Source organism: Monodelphis domestica, chromosome X (genome assembly GCF_027887165.1).
Source record: "Monodelphis domestica isolate mMonDom1 chromosome X, mMonDom1.pri, whole genome shotgun sequence".
In the NCBI taxonomy this organism is placed as follows: Eukaryota; Metazoa; Chordata; class Mammalia; order Didelphimorphia; family Didelphidae; genus Monodelphis; species Monodelphis domestica.
The window spans coordinates 53,754,410-53,781,724 of record NC_077235.1 but is presented as its reverse complement, the minus strand read 5'-3'; the positions used below and the strand labels follow the sequence as shown (position 1 = coordinate 53,781,724).

Genomic DNA, 27,315 nt, shown 5'->3' with positions numbered 1-27,315 from the left:
TTAAGAATTTCCACAATACTGGAGCAACTCAGCCTTCCTGGGAGGGACCATTCCAAATATTGTTAACTACTCCAACATTTATAAAGGTTAGAAAAAAGGACTCTTGGATTCATTGTGCACATGTGAAGAGAGCATCTTCTGTTGAGACTGATTGTATCCTATCACATGCATTGAAGAAAATAATCCATTAACAAGTGGATGCTGTTTTTCAAGAACACATTGAATTCCTGATTTTTTTCCTTCTTTTTCCCTTATTTTTTATTATTGCTTTTCTTTTGATTAGAATATGATTTTTTCCCCTTTTCCTCATTTCTTGTATGAAAGGTACATACAATTAAATTTTTTTCTCTCTCTTTGCAATAACATAAGTTTAATATATATATATACATACATACATACATATATATATATACACACATATATATATATATCCTTGCTATAATATCAATACATACCCCAAAACTTTAAACTGTGGGAACCTGCCATTTATTGATAAAATGTTATGGGACTATGATTAATGTTTGTGTATGATTCCAGGAAATGGGATAAAAACAAGGACCACAGACTTAACCTGAATAGTGCCAAAAGAGCACACAGGAAATACTAATGTGGACTCAAGGTTGCGACGGTTGACATACGTTAAGTCATAGGACTTCCTTGTATCTACACTCTTTATGAAGTACTCATACAAGTACCAAAATTTGACTATCATGCTGGCTCCCTATATCCCTGAGAATGACTAAAACTCAGACCAGGGAATGACGCTTCCCTATCAAAATAGAATTCTAGTTCCTTTCCTTCTTATAGTATGGCAACTTCCTGTAGTCTTGGCTGCAAATGGGTAAGTGAAATATTACTGCATTCTGTCCTACAAACTTGTGGGATAGACATTACTTTAAATTGGACCTGTACAAGGGCCCATTATGAATTTATTCTTGTTTACTCAACATTTTATATACATAGATTTTGGTATTTTGATTCTGATTTTGAATTTCTTTTCCTTCTCTTTCTCCCAAAAGTTTAACTTTCTTCCATATTTTTCCTTTATATATTTTGGTTTTGGTTTTTTGTTTGTTTTGTTTTTATTGTTTTTGAATTCTTTTAATAACTGACTCATACACCCCCATACCTCAGCAATGTATCCTGAGCTGAACTGGATGGTCTTCTTTAACACCCACTTCAGGGAGGATTGTATTTTAATAAAAATCCAAGATTTTGAAATTTTTTTGTTCAAGAAAGAGCCTCAAGGACAAAGCTTGCTAAATCCAAAGAATGAACTGTTGCAGAAAGATGCCAGAAAACCTACATTATATCAAGATCAAGAATGAACCTTGGGGTGTGGTTGATTGAACTGAAGGTTTATTGAATTTATTTTGAATGTACACTCTTTTGCCAAAGGGGACTGCACCCTAATTGGCTTTTGTCAATTCACCCAGCAAAACATTGGTTTTGTTGTCTCTCTCTATCTCTCCTATTTTTCCCTTATCTCTAACTATTGTAATTTCATAGCTGGTATGTTTACAAGATCCATCAGGGGGTCTTGTGAATTTCAAAACTATTCCACCCTAATCAGACCATTCTTTAGAAGATCTGACTTAGCTACTTCCTGATCAACAACAATAGAGATAGAGAGGAAGGGAGGAAGGGAGGAATGGAGGAAGGAAGGGAAGAAGGGAAGAAGGGAAGAAGGGAGGAAGGAAGGGAGGAAGGGAGGAAGGGAGGAAGGGAGGAAGGGAGGAAGGAAGGAAGGGAGGAAGGGAGGAAGGGAGGAAGGAAGGAAGGGAGGGAGGAAGGGAGGAAGGAAGGGAGGAAGGGAGGAAGGGAGGAAGGGAGGAAGGGAGGAAGGGAGGAAGGGAGGAAGGAAGGAAGGAAGGAAGGAAGGAAGGAAGGAAGGAAGGAAGGAAGGAAGGAAGGAAGGAAGGAAGGAAGGAAGGAAGGAAGGAAGGAAGGAAGGAAGGAAGGAAGGAAGGAAGGAAGGAAGGAAGGAAGGCAGGCAGGCAGGCAGGCAGGCAGGCCAAAACTGTTCAGAAATTTGACTAGATTCAATTCAACAACTATTACCTACTTTGATGCAAATGCTGAAGTTACCAAGACAAAAATGAAACTTTTTAACCTTACATTTGGGGGGAAGAGAGAGGGAGATTCGATACATACACAGATCAATAAATATACAGTAAGTGGGGGACAAGGAGAGAGGTCACTAGCAACTGGGGAAATGCGAAGATGTCTCTGTCAGGAGATGGCACTTGAACTAAGATTTGAAAATAACTAGGAAACCCAAGAGGGAGAGATGTGAAGGGAGAGCATCCTAGCGCAAGCAAAAACAGAGGCAGGAATCACCATATCTACATGTCACATCCAGGAAACAGCAAGTGAGTTGATTTGGCTGGGAAGCTGACTGTATGCTGGGAAGTAGTGTGTACTTGGTCTGGAAAGAGCTGGAGTTATACTGTGAAGTCCTGTAAGAAATAGAGGGGTTTTGTATTTGATTCTAGATGCAATAGTTAGCCCCTCGAGCTTCTTGAGGAGAGTAATGGGCTATGAGACATGGGCTTAGGAAATAGCACTTGGTGGGGGGCAGCTAGGTGTCTCAGTGGATTGAGAGCCAGGCCTAGAGACAAGAGGTCATAGGTTCAAATGTGGCCTCAGACACTTCCTAGCTGGGTGACCCTGGGCAAGTCACTTAACCCCCATTGCCTAGCCCTTACCACTCTTCTGCCTTGGAACAAATACACAGTATTGAGTCTAAGAGGGAAGGGAAGGGCTTTAAAAAAAGAAATAGTACTTGGGAAGCTATGTGAAGGATGTATTGACAAAGGAGACTCAAGGAAAGGAATTGGGAAACCTAAACAATAATCCAGGGTCTAGCAGTGAGGACCTGAGCTAGAGTGGCTGTGGTTTTAGTGGAAGAAAGGAAACTTAAAGGATGTGAAAGAGACAGAATTAATAAGAATTGGATGATGATTTCATGAGAAAGGGGTAGTGAGTGAGAGCAAAGAAAGGAGGTACCTATTGACTGGGGCATGGCTGAGCAAACTGTGGGATGTGAAAAGTAATGGAATATCATTATGCCACAAGAAACAATAACAAAGAGGACTTCAGAGGAATGTGGGAAGAAGACTGAAGACAAGAGTCCTAAAAGCAGCAAGGCATTTTTAAAACTAAGCCCACCTAAACTAATGCAGAGCAAAGAAAGCACAATGGAGAAACCAAGTTATGCAATAATTAAAATAATATAAATGAAAACATTACTAAAAGACAGCTAAACTCATTAAAAAGGCAATGCCCAATGTTGATTCCAGAAAACAAAATCATCTTGGCAGTGAGATGAACAATTACAAGTTTCAAGTGCTGGACAAGCTACCAGACTTGATTGCTGTCAATTGTTTTTGCTTCCTTACGGAAGTAGGGGCAATTTGTAGTGCATGAAGCAAAAAGACATCCATAAAACTTTTAGGAAGAAAAAAGAAAAATTATTGAGAATTAGATAAATACAGCAGGACTAGAAAGAGGCAGATGCTGTTCCAATTTTCCAGAACAGAATTCACAAACTTTGGGCTAATGAATTTGACTTTAAGTCCTGGCAAAAATCTGAACACATTATTAAAGGGATGGTTAGTAAGCAGCTTGCAACAGAAGCAGAGATTACAATGAGACAGTACGAGTCAACAAAAGAGATCAGGCCTGACTAACCTTATTTCGTTTTTTGATGGGTAGAACACAGAAGTGCTAGACAGAAAGTGTTTCTAGATTTTAGCAAAGCATTTGAGAAAATCTCAATATATTCTTGTGAAAAAGAGAAGTGTGGGTCAAACAATAGTACAATTAGGAATTGAAATGGGTCAAGTTCCTTCTGGCAGGATATCTTCAATAATGTATCCCAGGGATCTAAGCTTGGCCCTGGGATACTTAGCATTCTCATTAAAATCCGAATAAAAGTACAGATAGTAAACTTATCAAATACGCATGTGATACAAAGGTGGAAGGTTGGCAATAGGTACTGGATGAGATTCAAAAATCCTGATAAGTAAGAATTTTGGTTCAAATCTAATAAAATGGAGCTTCGGCATCATCTTACATTTGGGTTCAAAACATTCTGTTTCATAGGTATAAAATAGGAGAGTTGTAGCTAGACAGCCATTAATCTAAAAACCATCTGGAAGCTTTCATAGACTGTGAACTCATTGGGTGTGACAGAGCCACCCAAAAAGCTAGCACAACCTTTAGATGTCATTGAAAGAAGCAGAGAGGAAGATGTTAAATCCCACCATCCTCTGCCCTGATTAAACCACACCTGGACTGTGATGTCCAGTTCTGGGTATCACATTTTGGGATAGGACATTGGTAAGCTGGAGAGCATGTAAAGGTGGGCAGCCAAAATGATGAGGGGCCTCAACATCTTACTGGACAACAATCAGTTGAAACTTCAGAGGTTTAGCCAAGAGAAGAGAAGACTCAGAGAAATGTGGCAGGTATCCTCAAGGACCTGGAAGGCTTAGATGCAGAAGAGGACCTAGATGTGTTCTGCTCAAACCCTAAGAGCAAAGAACTAGGAAAAGTGGGTAGAAGTACCAAGGAAGAAAATTAAAGGTTGTTAAAAGGAAAAAGTAACAAATATACATGGATGGGGAATGGACTACCTCAAAAGATACAGGGTTTCCTTTACTGGAGGTCTTCAAGAAGAATTTCAATGGCCACTTCATGGGTATACTGTAAAGGAGATTCATATTCACCTTTGTTTCAGATTACATGGCCTTGAGGTCCCTTCAAACTCTGAGATTCTTTGTGTCCATATGGATGGGTTACAATTATAAGAATTAACAATACCAGTGATGAAGTCTGAGGAGGAACTGGGTTCAAATCTGGCCTCATTTTTCTTGGAATTCTCCAATCAGAACTTATTCTGGGGGACATATGGGTAGCCCTGTACATTGAGAGCCAGGCCTAGAGACGGGAGGTCCTGGGTTCAAATGTGGCCTCAGACACTTCCAGCCAGGTAACCCCGGCCAAGTCACTTAACCTCCATTGCTTAGCCCTTATCACTCTTCTGCCTTGGAACCAATTCACAGTATTGATTCTAAGACAGAAAGTAAGGTTCTAAAAAAAAGAGAACTTAATCTGGCACATTTATCTGATCTTTGTGGAGGAGCTGGGCTTTCTTCTCTGTGCTGTTCCTCCATCTTGACTCTATCTCCTCCCCTGCCTCCCCCAAATGCTTCATCTATACACATTACCAAACTCTAGATTGGTCTCTGAAAATAAAAGCACTGAACTGGGAGGCAAAGGACCCAGATGAGAATCCTGGTTCTGCCACTTACCACCCAGATTACTTTAGATAAGTCTCTTCCCCTCTGTGGTCCTCAGTTTCCCCAGTAAAAAGAAAGGGTTAGATGAGATGGCCTCTCAGGTTCCACTAAATCTATGGTCCCCCAAATCCATATATTTCTTTTGCTATACCCATAGATCACTTCAATTCCAGAAGCACTTAATAAATGTAAAGCACTGGGAAGAAGACAAAGATAACCATGAGAAATGTTGAGTCCTCAAGAAGCTTACATGCTGCTAGGGGGAATATGTCCACAAAAGAACTCAAGGAGTGAGATAGCAGAAAGCCTTCCTGGGGCAGTGGCACCTTGGTTAAGCCTTCTACCACAGAGGGGTAAGTGGGGAGGCATTCCAGGCTACGATGTAAGGTCTGTACCAAAGCATGAAAGGAAGACATGGAACACCGTACTCAAGCAGCCACAAGCAGGCCCGTTTGGCTTGAAGATCGAGTGTGAGAAGGAGGGCAGTGTGAAATAATTCAGGGAAGGTAAGCAGGAGCCAGACCTCAGTGGGACCCAGTAGCAATGTGCAAGGCTCCTGACATGTAAATAAAATGTTCCTCCCTTGCAAACAAAACCACAATGAAGCCAAGAATCACAACCAATGTCCAAGTCATCTACGTTTACAGAATGACTTTTGGCTTCAAAATCGTAAAATCCTGGATGCTGGAATGCTTATTTCAATCTAACATCAATGGTTTAGCCAAAGATAACATTTTTAAGAATAGACACACCCAAACTGAACATGATTTCCATTTCAAAATGCTTAAATTATCCACTAGTTTAAAAATTAATTGTAGAAGCAGCTGGGGCGGGGGTGTCAGTAGATCAAGAGCCAGGCCTAAAAACTGGAGGTCCTGGGTTCAAATCTCATCTCAGAAGCTTCCTAGCTATGAGACCCTGGGCAAGTCACTTAACCCCCAATTACCACTTTTCTGCCTTGGAACCAATACTTAGTACTGATTCTAAGATGGAAGGTAAGGATTTTTTTAATGAATTGTATAAGAGAAGAGGGATGGAAAATGAAGGAAACCAAACCAGGAAAATTAGATAAATATTGACTATCACAATGTAAATGGTATGAAAGAAGGCCAAAAAAAGCATCTGGGTACTGGGTAATTCTAATGGCCTGGCTGGGCCCTAAAGAAGAGATCTGAGTGCAGAGCACCCTTCCTTCTTTGCAGCAGGGAGATATGGGTGTGGATAATGTCAGAGTCAGTTGACATCTCGCTGAAGTATTTCTTCCCCTCTTTCTTTTTTGCTCTTTGTTCTAATGAATGGATCTCTGGTTAGGGAAGAGAGGAAGGTATATTTAGACATGAAAGTGATAGAAAAAAACACAAGATCACAATAAACACATTTTTAAGTGCAACGAGAGTCATATGTCTCTGCTCAGCTAGTTGTATAGCAGCCATGACAGGAGTGGTGGAAGCCAAGAGCCCATACCATGAACCCATTGCTCTTCCTGAGCACCACTGGATATACCTGTTTCTACTTACTCTCGCATCCTTGTCCCCGATGAGACAAACAGCCCGGAGAGAGGGCACCCAGCGTTTAAATTCGTTCATCCAGTTGTGTAAAGTTGATTTTGGAACCAAAACCATGTGAGGCCCAGGAATGTTCCGATAGTGTTTGAGATAGCCAAGCAGTGCAATCGTTTGTAAAGTCTTTCCAAGACCCTGCAACATCAACCCAAAAGGAAAGAAGTCACAAAACTGTAACGAACCCAACACGCTGTCCGCACTAACGCTAGATCCAAGCACTTGCCTGCTCTTCCACACATGGAATCTTGACTCTAAGAAAGAACAACTAAAAATACAACTGGGGGAAAAGTCAACTTTGGTTCTTGGTCAGGATTTACTGAGTCAACAAAAAAGGAATGCATGCCAGGAACCGCGGGAGTGGAGCATTCTGAAACACATTTGGTCCAATCCAACAAGCTTTAATTACACACATGCTACATACGAGGCACTGTGTTAGGTGTGGGGGAAAGAAATACAAGAGGAAAAACCATCCCTCCCTTCAGAGGGTTGGGGGCAGAGAGGGGAAGAATAGGAAAGAAGGAGGGGGTGGTTATACAGAATGTAAACAGACCATATATACACAGGATTATTTAAGAAGGAAGAGAGCATTACCCACTGGGTAGGTCAGGAAAGGCCTACTCTAGGAGGTGGTGCCCAGGCTGAGCCTTGAAGACAGCTCAGTAAGAGGCAGAAGAGACTGTGCAAAGGCAAGGAGATGGGGGGTGGAAGGCCAAGTTCTGGGGATCGACTAGTATGCCAACTGGCCCTGAGGAAGCTGACAATTTGTTGGGTGCTCATGGGCTCTTAGTCAAATGATGCTTTGGGGGCTTAATCCTCAAGAAAGGCATCCTACTTGTAGCTACTGGCCCCCTTGTATCTCAATGCAAGAGGCTAGCCCAGTGATACTCAGGCCCTGTTGAGGTACCTATGACACTTCCCTACATATCCTAGAGCTCTCTCAGACGTTTAATGTCAGGAATAGGCTATCGCCCTATACTGGAACTCTAGAAGGGGAGTTCAGAGACTTCTTTGGGCAATGGAGACAGCAAGTGTGGCTCCAGAATCCAATAACTGGGAGTACACCCACTGAACTCCTCGCAGAGGCAACCCACCATGCCAGGGGTGACTCTAGAGTATTAAAGGCACTGGCAGAGTTGAGGAAGTCGCAGAGTCTTCCAATATGGTCCCAGAAAAAGATTGTCTCTGTCATTCAAGGATGGGCCTCTTTCCCATGGCTTATTACCGGAAAACTGGCTACCAAGTGATACATTTCTTTGCCATGAATGGGTGTGGATCTTCACTACTGCTGAGAACAACCATGCCAATGCAATTCGACTCAGAAAATATTTGCTAAGTGCTATTCGGTTGGGCACTGGGTAAACAAAGAAAACCAATAAGTCTCTGCCCTCAGAAATCAGTAAGATTGTGCCTGCCACAGGACAGCAGAGCACCATTAGGGTAATGAGACCAAACAGCCCCAGTCATTTTCATCGATCACCATTACTTTGGTCCAGGGCACAGATTCAAGGTGATGCTACCTCAAAATTTGCTGGTTGTTTATAGATTCATCTAAGTCCCAGGAATTCTAGGTCAACCCCAAAGCTCTAAAATAGAAGCAATGGGAACCCAAGAGAACAGGATAAAAAACTCAGCCTCTAACAGATAGAATGTAAGACTCAAATCAGGAAGAACTGAACTAGAATCCTGCCTCATTCACCAACAACTTCATGATCCTGGGCCAGTCACTTGGGCTCTCTGAGCCTCAGTTTCCTTAGCTATAAAATGGGTTTAATAATAGCACAAAGGTTTGCCATGAGAACCAAACTGGCCAAGTATTTTGTAAACCTTGAGGCACTCCAGAAATGCCAGCTGTTCATATTCCATGCGGGACAAGGGATCTTGCTTAAAAAACTCAGCAACAATTTCATAATTTGGGAAATCGGTTGAGAAGTTCCTTGTATTAATTATAATCGGCATTCTAGATAGGTGCTCCACCACCATGGCAGCCCAAAATAATCAGCATGAAGGCAATGGGGAGCTTTCTGTGTAAGTAGGAACGATTTCCTTTCCCCACACTACGGCAGAGATAATGGTGATTTAGAGCAAGTCTTTGAAAGGAGAGGGGGTCAGGCATCACTAAAAGGACCTGGATTATCCCCCAAGGAGGTCACAGACAAAAAGGAGGCCTTCTCTAAATACACCGAAATATCCATGGCGTCCTTTTCATAAAGGCACAGAGCTGGAAACAGAGTAGATGCCCATTGACTGGAGAATGGTTAAATGAACTGGGGAACACGAAGGAAGCAGAGCCAGTGAGCACAAAGACATCATCCCGGGAAAGATTTAGCTGAATCAATACAAACAGGAAGAGGACCTACGTGACCACTACGAAATGGTCTGCATGGAAAGAGCAACTAAGACAAAATAACTGAAAGCGAATGTCACCAAGTTCTACCGAACAAGTTTGGCCCCAAAAAAGAGATGGGAGGAGACAGCTCCCCCAACTCCTCTGCAGAAGTGGGGCTCTCCAGGTGTGGAATACTGCACTAACGGGCACATTTCTTTCACTTGTTCATCAGTTTTTCTCCATTTGTTTCTCTTCTTCCTCTTTTTTTTTAAAAATTCTTTGACGTAAGGAATGATTCTCTGGGACAGGAGATGAAGAAGGATGGAGGGGGAAATGCAAGCACTGTAAAAACAACCAATAACAGCAAAAATTCATTTGAAAAAGGGGGGGCAGCTAGGTGGCTCGGTGGATAGAGAGCCAGGCCTAGAGACAGGATCAAATCTGGTCTCAGACACTTCCTAGCTGTGTGACCCTGGGCAAGTCACTAAACCCCCTTTGCCTAGCTCTTACCACTCTTCTGCGTTGGAATCAGTGTTGATTCTAAGAAGGCAAGGGTTTTTGAAAAAATGATTTGAAAAGAAAAGAGAGGGAATCTGGGGCCCCCTTTTATGCCACCCATTCCTTACCATTTCATCCGCCAGAATGCCATTAACTCCATTTTCATAAAGGGAGATCATCCAGTTCAAGCCCCTAACCTGATAATCTCGCAATGTCCCTCCTTTTACATCTGCAAAATTAAAATAACATCAACCATCTTATCATAAGGTAGTTTTTTTAAGTATCAAGGAGGAGCAGCTAGGTGGTTCAGCTGCCAGAGGGAGAGTGCACCAGACCTGGAATCAAGAGAACCTGGGTTCAAATCTGGCCTCAGATACTTCCTAGTTGAGTGACCCTGGGCAAGTCACTTAACCTTCTTTGTCTAGCCCTTACCCTTCTGTCTTAGAGATGTTATGAAGACAGAAAGTAAGAGTTTTAAAAAAACAGAATCACAGGACCTGGATTTAAATTTGACACCCACCGTATGACCTTAGGCCAGCCAGTCTCTGCCCCTCTCTGGCCTCAGTCTCATTCGCAGAAATAAGGGTGTTCCACTAGATGCTAGATCTCTTGTCCTTTTGAGCTTTTTTTGGTTGGGGAGGATTTGCACTAGCACCTGAGAGGCTCAGGGTAGAGCCCACACAGGAGATGCTACTTAGACTGAGGCTTAAAAGAGGCAGAGGTAAAGAACAGATGCATGGGGTGGGAGGGAGCACAATCTGTGCAAAGACACAGAGGTAGGTGATTGGAATATCTGGTACAGGCAATAGCAAACAGGCCAGAATGGCTGGAATGTTAGGCATCCATATTCCTTAATGGAGGTGGTGGGGGATATAGATAATAACTGCTATGCAGGGGATGAGTTGAAATCTGGCCTCAGACATGTCCTAGCTATATGACCCTGGGCAAGTCACTTAACCCTATTTGCCTAGGCAGTGATGGTGAGCATTTTAGAGACAGAGTGTCAGACCCCATCCCTATCCCACACCCCAGACTGAGTACTGGGCCCACTCCCTCAAAACAGCCATGCCGAGCCCCTCTCCCTCATTGAATGCTGGGTGTACCCTGCCCCCCACCCTTAGTCCATACAAGGGAGGGAGGACAAGCTCCCATTGGGCTACTGGACAGAGGGGTGGGGTGTGAAAAAATGTCATCAGGCACAGTGGAGAGGGGGAGGGGAGCAGCTCTGCCTGAGTCCCTCTGCTTTTCTACTAATGAACTCTAGACGAGGGGGGGCGCAGCAGTGTGCGTGCCCACAGAGAGCACTCTGAGTGCCATCTTTGGCACCTGTGCCATAGGTTTGCCATCACTGGCCTAGGCCTTATCCTTCTGTTTTAGAGTTGTTACAAAAATAGAAAGTAAAAAATTTTTTAAATGTTTAAAAAAAAAAGGTATCAAGTAACATCCTATATAAACCAACCTGGAAAAAGTCTGCCAAACTGTGCGGTACTTACATGAAGGAGACACCTCAAATCGAACACAAACACTAGATGACTTTCGGCTCTCTGACAACAATTCTTCATCTTCTTCTTGTTCCGTACGTCTGTGACGGTAACTGAAAGGGACAACGAAAGACATTTCAACCTTCAAGTTCCACTGGGACCTGGGCTTTAAAAATCAATATCCAGGGGATGGGCAGCTGGGTGGCTAAGTAGATGGACCCAGGTCCAAAGATGGGAGGTCCTGGGTTCCAATCTGACCTCAGATACTTCCTAGCTGTGTGACCCTGGGCAAGTCACTTCACCCCCATTGCCTAGCCCTTACCACTCTTCTGCCTTAGAACCAATACACGATATCTATTCTAAGACAGAAGGGGAGGGGTTAAAAAAATCAATGCCCAATGGCTTCCTTCTGTCCTTTGCAACTGGCAGGACAAATCTTCATTCTGTCTAATCCTGGATTAAATTGGCTATAAGCCTGACTTTGCCCCATAGCTGAGTCTACCATGACCTAGGCATACATGATGGAGGTACCAATTAACTTCTGAGTAAAAAGAGAAAGGTGCCAACGTACTCCCCAGCTGAAAGAAGGCATTGCTTTTCATCACGCTTCAGTCGGGGACGTCCCACTTTCACCTTCAAGGGTGACGTTGGAGATTTCTGGGCCGCAGGTTGAATGAAATGAGCAAAGAGCTCAGTCTGCTTTAGTAGAAATTCAAATCTTTTGGCCCGGTCTGTTTTCTAATTTCCAAAACAAAAAGAAAAAGAAGACATTTATAATATCTGTTCCTTGTTATTAAAAGTAAGGAAATTCTGCTTCAAAGTCCTCAAGTCCTATCACGTAATTCATTTTCTCCTACTCCTTCTCAAAACTCCTTGTGAAAATAGTGAAAAAATAAAACATTAAAATCAAAAAAGAAACAGTGAAAGATATTTGTCAGAGGTGGGGGGGGGTAGCTAGGTGACTCAGTAGATGGAAAAGTCAGAGACATGAGATCCTGAATTCAAATTTGATCTCAAATTTTTCCTAGCTATGTGTCCCTGTGCAAGTCACTTGACCCCTATTGTACTCTTCTGCCTTGGAACCAATAAACAGTATTGATTCTAAGATGGAAGGTAAGGGGCTAAAAATAATAATAATAACTTAAATAAACAAAAAAGAGGGGAAGGGGAGCAGTTAGGTGGCTCAGTAGACAGAGCTCCAGGCCTAGAGTCAAGAGAACCTGGGATCAAATCAGGCATCAGATACTTCCCAGCTGTGTGACCCTGTGCAAGTCACTTAACCCAGTTTGCCTAGCCCTTACTACTCTTCTGCCTTGGAATCCATGCACAGTATTGATTATAAGATGGAAGGTGAGGGTTCTTACAATAATAATAATAATAATAATAATAATGGGAGGGGGGATTATCTAGGTAGCTAAATAGTTAGAGCACCAGGCCTGTAGTCAGGAGGACCTGGGATCAAATACAGCCTCAGACACTTCCTAGCTGTGTGATCTTAGGCAAGTCACAACTCCATTTGCCTCATCCTTGCCATTCTATCTTAGAGTGGTTACTCAAACAAAAAGTAAGAGTTTTTAAGAGGGCGGTGGATGATCTCAATAATAAGATGTGAAGAGATTGGATTAGATGGCATTCTGACTCTTTCAACTGTAAAAAACATATAATTCTCTCAGGGCACTAAGATTGTTCAGTAAATTATCCCACTCCTGATAATTCCTACCTGTGTGTCCTTGGCAAGTCACTTACCCTCCCTGGGCCTCAGTTTCCTTATCTGGAAAATAAGGATGTTGTACTGGACCACCACTGAGGTCCCATCCAGCTCGTGATCCTCGACCCTCTGATTTTTTCAGATCAATTAAGTAATAATGTGAAAGACTTAGTAAGTCCCTGAAAATAAGCAGTGTGACCTCAAAGATTTTAAGACCAAAATAAAGTCATCTTTCTGAAAAACAATACAGTATTTTTCTTTTCCGAACTCAGTTTTCTTGAATTTGGCTCCCATTTCTTATTTTTAATTATTATTACTTATAAATAGAATTTATTCCAAGTGTCCCAGTCCCTCATCTACTTCCTGTGTCCAAGAAGGCATCATCTGGGAGACAGAATTGGTATGTTCATCCCAATGATATCTTTCATGCTTCCACTTTGGAGATAACATTCACGGTTTATTCTTCCAGTATTAAATATGTAGCTGTGTGTGATGTTCTCTTGGTTCTATTCATTTCCCTGTTCATTATCCTGTTTAGTGCTTTCCAAGTTTTTTTAATTAGCCTACTGATCATTTTTATGGCATAGTAAATATTCTATCACAATCATATAGCACAACTTCATTCATTCCTGACTGATGGACAGCCCCTCGATTTCTAGTTCTTTGGCACTACAGAGAGCGGCTACAAATATTTTGGAGAATATGGGCTCTTTTCCTTTTCCCCTAATCTCCTTGGGGAAAAGACACTGCAGTGGTATTGCTGGGTCTAAAGGAAAACACAGTTTTAGAGCTCTCTAAGTGTAATTCTGAATTGCTCTCCAAAATGGTTGGATCAGGTCACAGCTCCACCAACAATGTATTAGTGTCCCCATTTTTCCACATCTCCTCCACCATTTGTCATTTTGCCCTTCGGCTCTCATTTCTAAAGCATCACATAGTGTAAAAATGGGGATTTGGATTCTGGACTCCAAACCCCAAGAGTCCTTGCTAGCTCCCAGAATGCTTTGTAATCGCACTGAATTCTCACCTGGGCGAGAACACGAATGATTATTTAAAGGAGTTCTCCGCCTACTGAGGGTCTTTTTTCTACTTCCGCTTTGGAGCAGACACATCTGTCATGATGTGAGTGAAATTGAATTGGGCCTCTCAGCCCACCTGGCATGTGCCTTTCTTACTTGTATTTTCTTTATATTTAAATCTTCAATAAACCTCTAAAAATATAATACTCCTTGCAGAGAGAAACTAATTTCTACCTGCCTCAGTTTCCCCAATTTTTATCTTTACAATAGAATGCATTACACTGTAAAGTGTCTAACAGATAAGCATCAGATCTAATCCTCTCAACAGCCCTGGGAGTGAGACAGTGCTAACCAAAGTGCCATTCATTTTACAAGGGAGGAAATCAAGGCTCGGCCAGAGGTCTGGTGATTTGTTCAGGACTGTAGGCCTCAGTTGTTTCTGAAATGGTACATACATACCAAATTCTCTGAAGGTCTCATAATAAAAAATGTGCTGTGAAATTAAGAATCTAAGCCATCATAACTACTGGATAATCTAATGCTGTACACTATATTCAAACTATAGTGAAAAATCAATACTAGCTTCTTTCCTCTCAAAAGTGTTTCAATAGTATTTTATAAAGATAACAAACATTTCTCCAATCTAATACACTAACAGTGAAACTTGCATTACCTCAACATATAGGCATTTTCCTTGGCTGCCCCCCCCATGCCTGGAATGCTCCCTCTTCTCGTCCTTTCTCCTTCCTGGCCTCCTTAGAATCCCAGCTAAAATCCTGCCTTTTACAGGAAGTCTTTCCTGCCCCCTCAATGCTGCCCCCTTTGAACGGTTTCCTAATTCTCCCCTATCTGGCTTGTTTGGACGGAGTTGTTTGCGTGTTGTCTCTCCCATCAGGCTCCCGAGATCACCCACCATCTTGTGCCCCAGTAAACTTACTCATTTTATCTTCAGCTATTTCAGCTGCCAAGAGAACGTAACACAAGGTTATCATCATTTTCAAGATTCAGGGCCTTTCCCCCTTTTCTCTCTTCCTTTCCTTCTGGGGGGAGTCCAGAAACTGGCCTCTCTCAAGCTGTTTTCCACAGCCTTTCTCTGGCTCCCTGCCATGGTGCCTACACCTAGTAGGCACTCACTTAAAGCTTAGTGAAAGAGTAGCCGTTTAGGTCACTCACTATGTTAAAGCTTGAGATATCACAATATCCGAGATTAATTCTCCAAACATAGTACTTCTTCATGCCACAGGAGGGCAACCTGACATTTGCCTTGGCTAGAAAAACACTCCCCTCCAGCCAGCTCAGAGACTGGATCTCTAGGCAAATCCAACAGTTCCATTCCCCTGAGAAGGAGGAGAAATTCAGAAGGCTACAGAGAAACAAGGGCACCTGGAAAACCTTTGTCTAACGCCAAAATTCACGTGAAACATATTCAGTCCAGCAGCTGGAAGGAACCAGAGAAGTTTCCATTTTGTTTGGTCCTTGGAGGACCATCATTCTTATGGCCAGTGACACGCTGACTGGCTGGCTGAGATGACCGAAATTCAGGAAAGAGATTCTTTCCATATTTTGTGGGTAGCAGCCATCACCAACCAAGAAGCTGATGCCATTGTCTTTAAGTAGCAACCTGGAACGCACACGCACACAGGTTCTTCCAACTTTCCCAGAACCGTTGTTTTGATCTGACAGCCCCCTCCCCAAAAGGTGGGAGAATAATAATAGTTAACCATACTCGGTGGCCAGGCACTGCGTTAGATGCTTTCCAATCATTATCGCATATGAGCTTCACAACAACCCGAGGAGGCCAGAGTGAGATGCTCATCAAAATGGAAGCCCCACCGATGGATTCTTAGACCAGAAAATGAAAACAGAACCTGAGAAATGTGGACCACAGAGAGAGTAGCTTCCCTTCGGAGCATAATTAACCTCTCTGATAACATTTCTTTCAACTTACTACAAATTCACTCATGAAAGACCCACAGGTTTATGAAGCAACAGATAAAGGAATGCCTCAATGTCCTCAGCTCTAAAATGGGGCTAATAAGTCAGATAGTTCAAAAGAGAACACCCCATATAAAACCCTATGAAAATGCTTGCTATGATTATTGAACTTTGCTACCAAAAGGAGTGATGGTGTGCCAGAAAAGAGAACCAGGAAGCAAGTTTCACCCTCCTCAGCTATAAAGCTGGGAAGTGTTGGGAGGGAGGGAGTCTAGAACCTAAAGCTCCTCTAAAATGGGTGGTTCTCCTTCATCTCCCACTTGTATTCTGTTATTTCCCACTATAACAGAAATCAACTACCTGGGGGCAGCCAGGTGACTCAGTGGATTGAGAGCCAGACCTAGAGAGGGGAGATCCTGGATTCAAATCTGGCCTCGGACACTTCCTAGACCCTGGACAAGTCCCTTCACCTCCATTGCCTAGCCCTTACCTCTCTTCTGCCTTGGAACCAGTAGTGATCCTAAGACAAAAGCTGAGGGTTAGAAAAATTCCCCCAATCACAGATTGGATAAAGTGAAAGCACATACCATCTTCTCTTCATATTCAGAATCAATCTCCTTTTCAGGTCTGCAAGCTTTAGGAGGAGGTTTCAGCAGAAAAGGAGGGTCATTTTTCTGAAAGTTCCAAAAACAAAAAAAGTCAGTAGATGACAAGAACATCCTTAAAACAACAAAAGAAACATTCTTGTTGGAATCATGAAAAAGAGAAGAAGCAAAATTGATTTCAACTACAGACAAAAAGTTAAAAGGCCACTTAGCTGGGTGACCCTATGCAAGTCACTTCATCCTGTTTGCCTCAGTTTCCTCCTCTGTCAAATGAGCCAGAGCAGGGAATGGCAAACCCACTCCTGTGTCTTTGTGGAGAAAACTCCAAACAGGATGACAGAAGAGTCAGACAAGACAGAAGAAAAACAAGTAAATGACAAAAACAACTACAGGACCAAAGTTGTCCAGCCTAGCCATTAGCAGGGAAGTTTCTCCCCAACAGAACATCAACTCCTTGAGGGTAGAGACTGTCTTTGCATTCCCACCCAGCCCCTCAAAATAATTATTTTTAGTCATTTTTCAACTGTTTGAGTTCCAAAAATTACATCAATAAATATGATCATTTTAATTCATCTAAATTAATATAATTTTCAGTATATTCTGAAAACCTAGAATATGCTGTTTTTATTGGTAACGTACCAAAGTTAAGAAATCTGATTAAAATGCAGAAATTCTGATTTCCTTTCATGTAAATACAGGAGGCTCTTAGCAAACCAGAGTTTGCATTTTTTAGAAATGTGTTTTGATTACTAGTTTAAGAAATGTTATCATTTTAACCCCTTACCTTCCGTCATAGAATTAATGCTGTGTGTCAGTTCAAAGGCAGAAGAGTGGTAAGGGCTAGGCAACAGGGGAGGGTCACACAGCTAGGAAGTGTCTGAGGCCAGATTGGAACCCAGGACCTCCCACCTCTGGGCCTGGCTCTAATACACCAAACCATCCCTGTTATCATTTCTTTTAAACCCTCATCTTGTATGCAGGTGTCAATTCTAAGAGAGAAGAGCAGCAAGGGCTAGGCAATGGGGGCTAAGTGACCTACCCAGGGTGACACAGCTAGTGTCACAGAATTGTCTCGGGCCAGATTGGTGGTGCCTACTGAGGTCCTTCCCACCTTGGTGGCAGCATTCTTCCTGTTAGGAGAGACTCATGCCCCCTGACTAGGGGATAGCCAGAGACATTGTGGGACATTACTATACTCAGAGGCAAGGAACAGGATGAATCTGGACAAGTGAGAGATTTACTCAACCCATGAGAACAATATTCACAAGGGATAAGAATTTATTAAGTGCCTACTATGTGCCAGGTAGAGATGGACAACAGTCCCTGCCCTCAAGGAGCTCACCATCTAATGGAGAGGCAATAAGCCAACAGCTATATACAGAGGTAGGAAATAATTAACAGGGGGAAGGCACTGGAATGAAGAGGGTTTGGGGAAGGATTCCAGTAAAAGATACCGGACAATCATGCAAATGGAAAGCACAATAAGAAGAAATTAGGGGCAGCTGGGTGGCTCAATGGATAGAACACCAGGCCTCAAGATGGGAGGTCCTAGGTTCAAATATGGCCTCAGCCATGACCTAGCTGTGTGACCCTGGGCAAGTCACTTAACCCCCATTGTCTAGCCCTTGTCTTTCTGTCTTAGAGTTGTTACTAAGGCATAAAGTAAGGATTTTAATAATAGCAATAAAGTACATTTAGGGGCAGCTAGGTAGCACAATGGCTACAGTGCAAGGCCTGGAATCAAGAGGTCCTGGGTTCAAATCTAGTCTCAGATACTACCTAGCTGTGTGTGTGTAAGATCTTAGCCAGGTCACTTAACCTCTATTGCCCAGACTTTGCTGCTCTTCTGCCTTAGAATTGATACCAAGACAGAAGGTAGTAAGCATTTTTAAAAAGAAATTAAATGCCTTGGCATTATGATGACCAAGTTTAGCCTCATAGGACAATGATGGCAAACCTTTTAGAGAAGGAGTGCCAGGCCCCACCTCCTCCTCCAGACCACATGCCATGCCCCTCCCCTTCATGTTAGGAACACCTTGCCCCCTCCACTACCCCACACAGGGGAGGGAGAAATCACTCCCATTGGGCTGCTGGATGAAGGGGTGGGTAAAGTGAGGAAAGTCCACAGGCCTCCTGGAGAGGGAGAGGGGAGTGGCCCAAGAACTCTGCTCTCCTCCAGCTCCTTCACCTGTGAGCCTCCCACCTTACCCCATGTACTCCCATTGACTGCTGGGCAGCGGGGTGGGGTGGGAAAAATGGCATCAGACACCATGGAGAGTGGGAGGGGAACAGCTCTGCCTGAGTTCCTCTACCTTTCTAGTAGTCTGAGAGCCCACAGAGAGCTCTCTGCATGCCATCTTTGGCACCCATGCCATAGGTTCACCATCACTGGCATAAGAGAATTGGGGAAAGGCACTGGACTGCTTTCTTTGCTGAGAGAGGCACTGCAGGGGAAGAATTTGCCATCTAGCACAGCAGACTGGCTTTGCCGAACTGCTTTCCTCTCCCTCTTTCTTTACTAGCATCTGTTACAAGGGATGGGTAGTCTAGGTGAGGAAGGAGCTATTGGCAAATGAAAGTAATATCAAAACACAGAAATAAAAATGAATTAAAATATTAGTTCTTGTGCAAAAGTTGGGGTTGACATGGTCTACATATTAAAGAGATTTCAGGGGCAGCTTGGCGGTGCTGCAGATGAAGAGCCAGCCCTGGAGCCTGGAAGACTCATCTTCCTGAGTTTGAATCTGGCCTCAGACATTTACTACTGTGTGACCCTGGACAAGTCACTTCACCTCCAACCTAGCCCTTGTTGCTCTTCTGTCTTAGAATTGATATTAAGTCAGAAGGTAAGGGTTTAAAAAAGGAATTTTAAAAATAGCAGTGTCAAATGTGTGTTGTATCTTTTTTTTAAAAAATCCTTACCTTCTGTTTTAGAATCCAAACCACATGTTGGTTCCAAGGCAGAACAGTAAGGGCTAGGCAGTGGGGGGTAAGTGACTTGCCCAGGGTCACACAGCTAGTGTCTGAGGTCACATTTGAACCCAGAACCTCCTATCTCCAGGCCTGATTCTCTATCCACTGAACCACCCAGTATGTCTTTGTTTTTTTTTTAACAAACTGGAAAAGTAACTATGAGGTATAGGGAGGGTAATGGACTAATGGGTTCTAGTCCTATTTCTAAGCAAAGGGCAAGGAGGGGAACCAGGACCCCAAAAGTGATTGGTGAAGATGTGAAATTGAGTTTCCCAATTTCATAATGGGGAAAATGGCACTATTCCTCTTGCAAGAATATTAACATATGGGGGCAGCTGGGTGGCTCAGTGGATTGAGAACCAGGCCTAGAGATGGGAGGTCCTGGGTTCAGATCTGACCTCAGACCCTTCCCAGCTGTGTGACCTTGGGCAAGTCAGTTAATCTCTATTGCCTAGCCCGGACCAGTCTTCTGCCTTGGAGCCAATACACAGTATTGATTCTAAGGCAGAAAAAAAAAAGAATATTAACATACACTCAGGAACTGGGGGTGGGAGGGGCCAGGGAGAAAGCTTTAATCCTACAAAGTATTTGGACTCAATAAGCTTTTGCTAACTTTTCAGAAGAATTCCCAAACCCCCAGTTGATTTAATTTCTATGCTAATTAAAATTCGGGATCTCTTGGAGCAGGAGAGAGCAAGCTTCCTTTAATTAATCTGCATTCCCTTGCTAAACTATTTCTTTTAAGCCCACCTGATAAACTTGGTCCCCAAAAGTGTGAGTGTTTTTATGGACTCCTGGCTAGGGGGATGGCTAAACAAACCCAATGGCTATTTACCAATCTGAGGGAAACAGAAGAGAAAGGGAAATTAGCAAAGCTTCTAAGAACCCAGGAGATGCTACAGAAAGACTATAATCTGTATTCAAATGGCAAAGCCCATGTTATGGCCCCAGGAGAAGAGGTGAAACAACACCTTCTTCCTGGAGAGAGGAAATGAATACTTGGAGGGGAAAGTAGCCCACCTTCAGGGACGTTTTAACTTAACTGTTTATCTTTGTTGATGGGGGAGGAGAGGGAGAGATGCAAAACTGGAAAGGACTGGAATAAAAAAAAACAAATGGTAACCACAAAACTTTTTCCATCTTCTAAAGAAGAAAAAATAAACTGGCTCTAAATTGCTCCAGGAAATGTATTTGGTTTAGCTTTAGCTAGTTTCAATTGGCAAGAGAATGTACAAGGTCATAGTTGTTTTCAAGATCCTCAGCCCTTTTTTTTGCCTTTGTTCTTCTCTTTTTCTTTTCTGGGTGACCCTCAGCAATTCAACTTTACCTCTCCAGTCTCCATTTCTCCATCTGTGAAATGGGGACAAAAATATATCTACTGCTAAGCTCCCAGGAATATTCTAAAGAAGTGTTTTGAAAACCTTAAAATCCTGCAAAAAAACAGGCATTATTGTTTTTCTTGACATATATTCCTTCCTGAAAAAAATCATCTCTAATATCATAAAGCACTAGGTCTGGAGTATGCTTGAAGATTCCCCTTGAATTCCAATCTGGCCTCAGACACTTACTAGTTGTGTGACCCTGGGTGAGTCACTTCACCCTGTTTGCCTCAGTTTCCTCATCTGTAAAATGAGATGGAGAAGGAAATGGCCAACCACTCCAGGACCTTTGCTGAGAAAACTCCAAATGGACAGATGAATAACAACAAAAACAGAGCAACCTCACAAATCAAGAAAACACATCTAAGAAACAAGAAGAGTGCCCCTAAAACCTGTGATTGGCCAAGAGGCAAGTCAGAAATCTCCCAGAAAGTCCAAATTCTCCAAACCACACGCAGTGGGCAGTCAAGGCAAAAGAAACAAGAAAACCATAAAAAAGCAGAAGAAAACAAGAAACACAGCAGCCTAAAGCCACTTAATACATAATATATAACCTACCCTCACTCAGCCTCAGTTTCCTCATCTGTAAATGGAGATAACGAAAGCACCTACCTCTCCATTGTTGTGAAGATGCAGTGAGAAAATAACTGTAAAATTATTCAAAAATTTTAAAGTGCTATATAAATGCTAGGGAGGTATTACTATTGTTATTATTATTCAAATACTTCTACCATTGGTAGCCCCTGAGGGCGGAGGGTCATTTGATTTCCCTCTACAGTGGAAAGAAGCTAATAATAGCATCTACTTTACTGGGTAGGGAGGAAGCTAAGTGGCTCAGTGGATAGAAGGCAGGTTGAGAGCCAGGAAGACCCGAGTTCAAATCCAGACTCAAGACAAGGACTTTGGAGAAGCCACTTAATCCTGTGTGCCTCCATTTCCATGGAAATGTCCGCAAAGTGAGCTGGAAAAGGCAATGGTCAACCACCTCAATATCTTTGCCAAGAAAACCCCCAAAGGGGTCACAAAATCGGACAAGTGAGATTAATTGAGATAATATATGGGGGGGGGGGGGGATAGGCAATGGTTGAAGAGCTATACAGAGCGTCCCAAAAGCCTTAGAGCAGTTTCATAAGGTTTAAACTTAAAATCATGTTGTCTAGGTCACTCTACATAAGTGCTAGCTATCAATATCATCACTATCAATAATAATTATTTAATTTCTCTTCTGGTAGCTAATGCTGGTGAAACAGAACACACAGAATCAGGAAGATCTGAATTCAAATCTTGTCTTAGACACTTACTGGTTATGAAACTCAGTTTCTTCATCTGTAAAATAGGGATGAGAATAGCACCTTACCTAACAAGTTATTTGTGAGGACCAAATGAATTAACATATGTGTACAGGGCTCTGGGAACTTGAAAACCCTCTGTAAAAATGCTCACGCTTCTCATTTGGGGTGATTCCATTAGCGTGAGGACTCCCTCCTCCACCAACGGAAACAGGAACTCTGCAGACAGTATCCTGGCAATCACAGCATCCAAAAAATTCTCGGCCCTGACATCACCCTTTTTCATTGGGCTTCTCTTCCCACTCAGCTATTCTGTTCCTCAGACAACAGCTACACACAACCAGCTGAAATACAGGTTGGCACAACCTCAGGTCTTGCCTAGGATGTCAGAAGCCCTCCTATTCCTGTGTCCTTGTCCTTGTCCTTGTCCTGCCATCAGTCTTTCCCAGGAGGCCCTCTGATAGGGCTTCCACTACAAGGCCATCAGTGCAGCTACAAGGAGATGGCTGCCCCTCTGCCCCCTTCTATCATGCATCTCCTGGGAATCTTTATAGTTCTGGCGCTCAAGTCATCAGTGTATATGCTGCCACCTACTTAGACTCAAGCCTACAATTCTCTGGGACTGCACACACACACAGAGACACATACCAACATAAACATGCTCATAAACACTATATCCATGCATATATTAGACATTGAATTTGGGGGACACTAGGTATATTTGTTATATATTTCTTATGTATAATAACTATCAGAATATATTATAGTATGTCCCCAAAGTCTAATCTTTAATTTATTATGTAACAAGTATATTTTATATAGAAATATATATATTTATAAATATATAAATTTATAAAGAAATATATATTTATAAAGAAAATCTAGTGTGTCCCCAAAGTCTAACACATGTATTACATAATAGTATAATTTACATATGTAATTATTCAAAATATATATTGTCCCCAAAATCTAATATTACATAGTATAATTTATATTTAGGAATGTCTAAAAACATATATAATGTCCTCAAAGTTATGTAATAAATATAATAATTCACATACATTGATATATAATAATCATATCTAATATCTCCAAAGTCTAAAGTATTTATTATATAATAAATATCATAATTTACATCCAGCTACAAATGTATGAGTATATATAGTGTGCCCAAAGTCTAACCTATTTATTACCTAAGTACAATTTTCCTCTATAAATGTGTAAGAAATATAGTCCTCAGAGTAGAATCAATATATTACATAAGTCTAATAATTAATATCTGCAAACTACAAGATATATATAAATACATTTATTACATAAGTAAAATAAGTTATCTATAAGTATATAAGAAATATATAGTGTCGGCAGAGCCTAATATATTTATTATGTAATAAATTGAATAATTCACACATATAAATTTATAATATATAGTAATCCCAAAGTCCAATATATTTATTATGTTATAAAGATAATTATACATAAATGAATAATGAATAGTGTTTCCAAAGTCTGATTTCTGTAATAAATATAACTTACATAAATAAATGCATAAAGAATATAGTGTCCCCAAAGTCAAATGGATTTATAACATAATAAATATTATAATTATATATAGATGTGTAATATATAATAAACATGCATAGTGTCCCTCAAGTCTAATATATTTATTATATAATAAATATAATTTCTATATAAATTAATAACAAACATAGCACCCCCAAAGTCTAATATATATACATACTTATTACATTTGCTATATTTTATTGTGTATTTATAAAGTAGATATACTTACACATTTCTTATATTCGAGTTACATATTTAAGGCATTTATTGTTTGTTTTATTTATTCTATTCTGCTTTGTTATTACGTTTGTCATATATTTATACATTATATATAGGGTGCCCCAGAAGTCCAACTGCAGTTTCAAGCTTTTTCAAATGCTCTAGAGGCGCCCTAAGACTTTTGGGACACTCTGCCTCACAGGAACAGGGGGCTAAGGCTTTCCTGATTGACAAAACTTGCTCTGCTTTTCCTAGAGTTGAAAGCGAATCCCGCGGGCTTAATGATGAAGTGCCACTCTCTGTCCCAATCTGGGGGATTTCCAGTGTTGTCAAACAGCCCAGTGGAGCATCATTCCCAGGGAATGAGCCACGTGCCATACAGTAAGAGACGTTTTGCTGGGGCTTTCTAAAAACTAGTTCAGCTGTGCTCCATACGGCACCCTGGGGTTTGGAACCTGCTCGGCTTGGATTCTGAAGGGGTCCGTTGAGCATTTCTGAGTCAGTTAGCCCACAGGAGCCCAAAGCGCAAAGGAACTCGGAATTTCTCCAAGTTCTCTGGCTCCTCCAGCCTCCAACAGTAAAATCTGCCACAGGTTCTCTTGTTTTAAAAAGAAGAACCCTGCTGACTTTACAGGGACTTATACTAAGGCAAGGCAGAGGAGCAATAGCAGGGCAGGCGCGGGGGGGAGGGGGGGGAGGAGTCCCCCAGTAAATTATTTTCCCGGCAGGGCTGCAGCCTGCCATTTGGTCCCAACCGGCAGCGGCTGCAGAAGCAGCAGCAGCATCGCTTCACAGCCCCGGCCAGGCCACTTGAGGGCAGGGCCCCAGCATCTTAATTACCGTACATAGTAAAAAGGCGAGGCTGGCAAGCCTTAAAAGGCATAATGCCCCTGGCCGGGAAGGCGAGTCCAAAGCTGCTCCAGACAGCCGGCGTCCCGCCGGTCCCGGGAGCGTGTCCGAAGGGGGAGAACTTGCAGCTTCGGGGCTCGGGGCTTCTGAGCGAAGCCTCAGGGGCAAAGGGCGAGCGTCAGAGGAGACACCGGCCCTCCGGGGCAGCCGGGCGCCGCTCTTCTGGAAGGATCCCGGTTTAAAGAGAAAATCCAAGTGCGTGTGCCGAGGAGCCAGCTAGAAGGCCCCGCTAGGGAGGCCCATCCCGAACACCTTGGGCCGGCCAGGGAGACGCGATCGCGGGGGAGGGGAAAGGCGGGGGCTGCGGTCCAGGGTGGTCTGGCTTGGACGATGGGGGTGGGGAGTGCCAGGGCCACGGATGATCTCCTTCCCTCCCATCCCCAAGGCCCTGTTTAGCCAAACGAGAAGACTCGCCCGAGCTTTCCCCATCCCAGAGGGTGATCCGAATTAAGCTCTCTCCCTGGCCCCCTAACAAGGGCTCGGTCCCCGAGCCCCTGCCCAGTCAGACCCACTTTTCCCGGGCTCTCCTAGCTGTTCCCCGCCTCCTCCCTCCGGCCCATGCCGCCGGCTTCGACGGCGGGCGCGGAGGGGGTCACTCCAGCAGGCAAGGGCGCCGCGGCTGGAGAAGCGAGACAGCGCGAAAGCCGCTGCCACCCCTCCCCCTGGCACCGCGGCTGACTTCTCCTACCTCCTCTTCCTCCGCTTTCCCCCGGTCCCCGGGGACCGCTCCCGCCTCCCGAGCGGTGGACGGCCCCGGCTCTTCCTCCGCTCTGGCCCCGGGGCCGGGCTGTTGCAGTTCCATGGACGCGGCGGCGGCAGTGGCGGCAGCCGGGAGGCGGCGGCGAGGCCGCGGGCTTAGGCCGAGCGAGCTCGTGAGGGAGGTTGGGCTGGAGGAGAGGCTAGCTGAGAACCCCTCCGCCGTTCAGGGGAGATGGGAGCAAGGAGCACCGAGCCACCGCCCCCTTCTCCTTGCCAGCCCTCCTACGTCACGACCTCCCCCTCCCCTTCCCGCCCCCTGTGCCCCCCCCCAATGATCGCGAGACTCCCCCCTCCCAGAACGCCAGAGCAATTGCCTATGGGGGGGAGGGCTAAGGCGCGCTACCGACCCCCTGCCGAGCCACCCCCCCCACCCCGCGCGCCCGCCCACTCGACCACCGGCTGCTAGGAAGAAAGGGAGGGGGAGCCGAGCCGAAGTCCGGCTCCTTTTTTCCTGCTTGTTTTGTAACCTCCAAGGGTTCTTGGCTCCTTGCTTACAAAATTCCCCCGGCATAGCTCCACCCAGGCCTTCAGGCCCACTAGGGGATGGGGTGGGGGTTCCCTCTGCCCCACCAAACCCCTGCAGACGGCCCTCTCCCGGGAACTGGAGGTTCGCACTGTCCACTCCCCTGGCCTCCTTTTACAGGTGGGGAGAGCCAGCCCAGAGCTGAGAGGAACCCAGCAAAAAGCCAGATTCTCCCCGCTTCGAAGCCGGCATTCCGCCGGCACTCGTTGGATGCTGGGTGCAGTTACAAAACTTCCACTAAGAGTCCCAAAGGGACTGGCCCGGCGAGATGACCAGCCTCGCAAAGACCTTCACTTCCATCGCTGGCCCCAAGCTCCCCAGAGTCTCTAGCACCTAGTAGGGTGCTTCCTAAAAGGCTTGCTGGCTGGACTTGAACTCCTGTGACTCCCCCCTCCCCTCCCTGTTTCCTTTCCAACCTGCGGAGTTTCCACGTGGCAGTTATTTAAAAAGGTTTCAAAGTAATCCGTGTATCAAAAAGAAAAAGTACAGATGGAGAAGCTAAGAAGAATTCATTAGTTCCACCCTGGGGACCTTGCCAGTGTCCAGCGAAGCATGCTCTAGGATCCATTCCTTCAGCCCCCAGTGGAGTGGAGAAGGAACCCTGGCAAGGGGAAGCAAAACTTAGCTCTGGGGTCAAATGTCCAACCTAACACCAGACTACACCTGAGACTTTCGTCACCCCCCTCCGAACCTCTCTGGGCCTTAACTTTCCCCCTTGGCCCAAGGAGGGGGCCACACTGAGTGACTTCTGAGTTCCCTACGGGCTCTAGAGCTATGATTCTATGTGCCTTGGGATGGGACAGCCAGAGGAAATACTTTTTTTCCCTTAAAACCCTTAGCTTCTGTCTTAGACTAAATACTATATATTGGCTCCAAGGCAGAAGAGTGGAACGGGCTAGGCAATAGAGGTCAAGTGACTTGCCCAGAGTCACACAGCTGGGAAGTGTCTGAGGTCGGATTTGAACCCAGGACCTCCTGTCTCTGGGCCTGGCTCTCAATCCACTGAACCACCCAAATGCCCCCTCTTTCTTTTTAAAAAAATTCTCATCTTCTGCCTTACAATCAATATTGTATATTGGTTCCAAGGCAAAAGAGTACTAATACTAAGGGCTAGACAATGGGAGTTAAGGGACTTGCCCAGGGTCACACAGCTGGGAAGTGTCTGAGGTCATATTTGAACCCAGGACCTCCCATCTCTAGGCTTGGCTCTCAATCCACTGAGCCACCCAGATGCCCCCTCTTTCTTTTTAAAAAAATTCTC

The 27,315-nt window shown here is 43.8% G+C and overlaps 1 protein-coding gene across 1 annotated transcript in view; it reads right to left on the bottom strand.

Moving 5' to 3' along the window:
* SMARCA1 (SWI/SNF related, matrix associated, actin dependent regulator of chromatin, subfamily a, member 1) overlaps positions 1–26,259 on the bottom strand; it is a 150,078-nt gene extending 123,819 nt beyond the window's left edge. The window contains exons 1-6 of the mRNA XM_007507156.3: positions 25,461–26,259; positions 16,423–16,509; positions 11,745–11,911; positions 11,186–11,286; positions 9,821–9,921; positions 6,824–7,003 (exon numbers count right to left, since the gene is read on the bottom strand). Coding sequence (XP_007507218.1) covers positions 6,824–7,003; positions 9,821–9,921; positions 11,186–11,286; positions 11,745–11,911; positions 16,423–16,509; positions 25,461–25,574 — 750 coding nt within the window. The 5' untranslated portion in view covers positions 25,575–26,259. The remainder of the gene's footprint in view (positions 1–6,823; positions 7,004–9,820; positions 9,922–11,185; positions 11,287–11,744; positions 11,912–16,422; positions 16,510–25,460) is intronic.
* Positions 26,260–27,315: the final 1,056 nt, after the last annotated feature.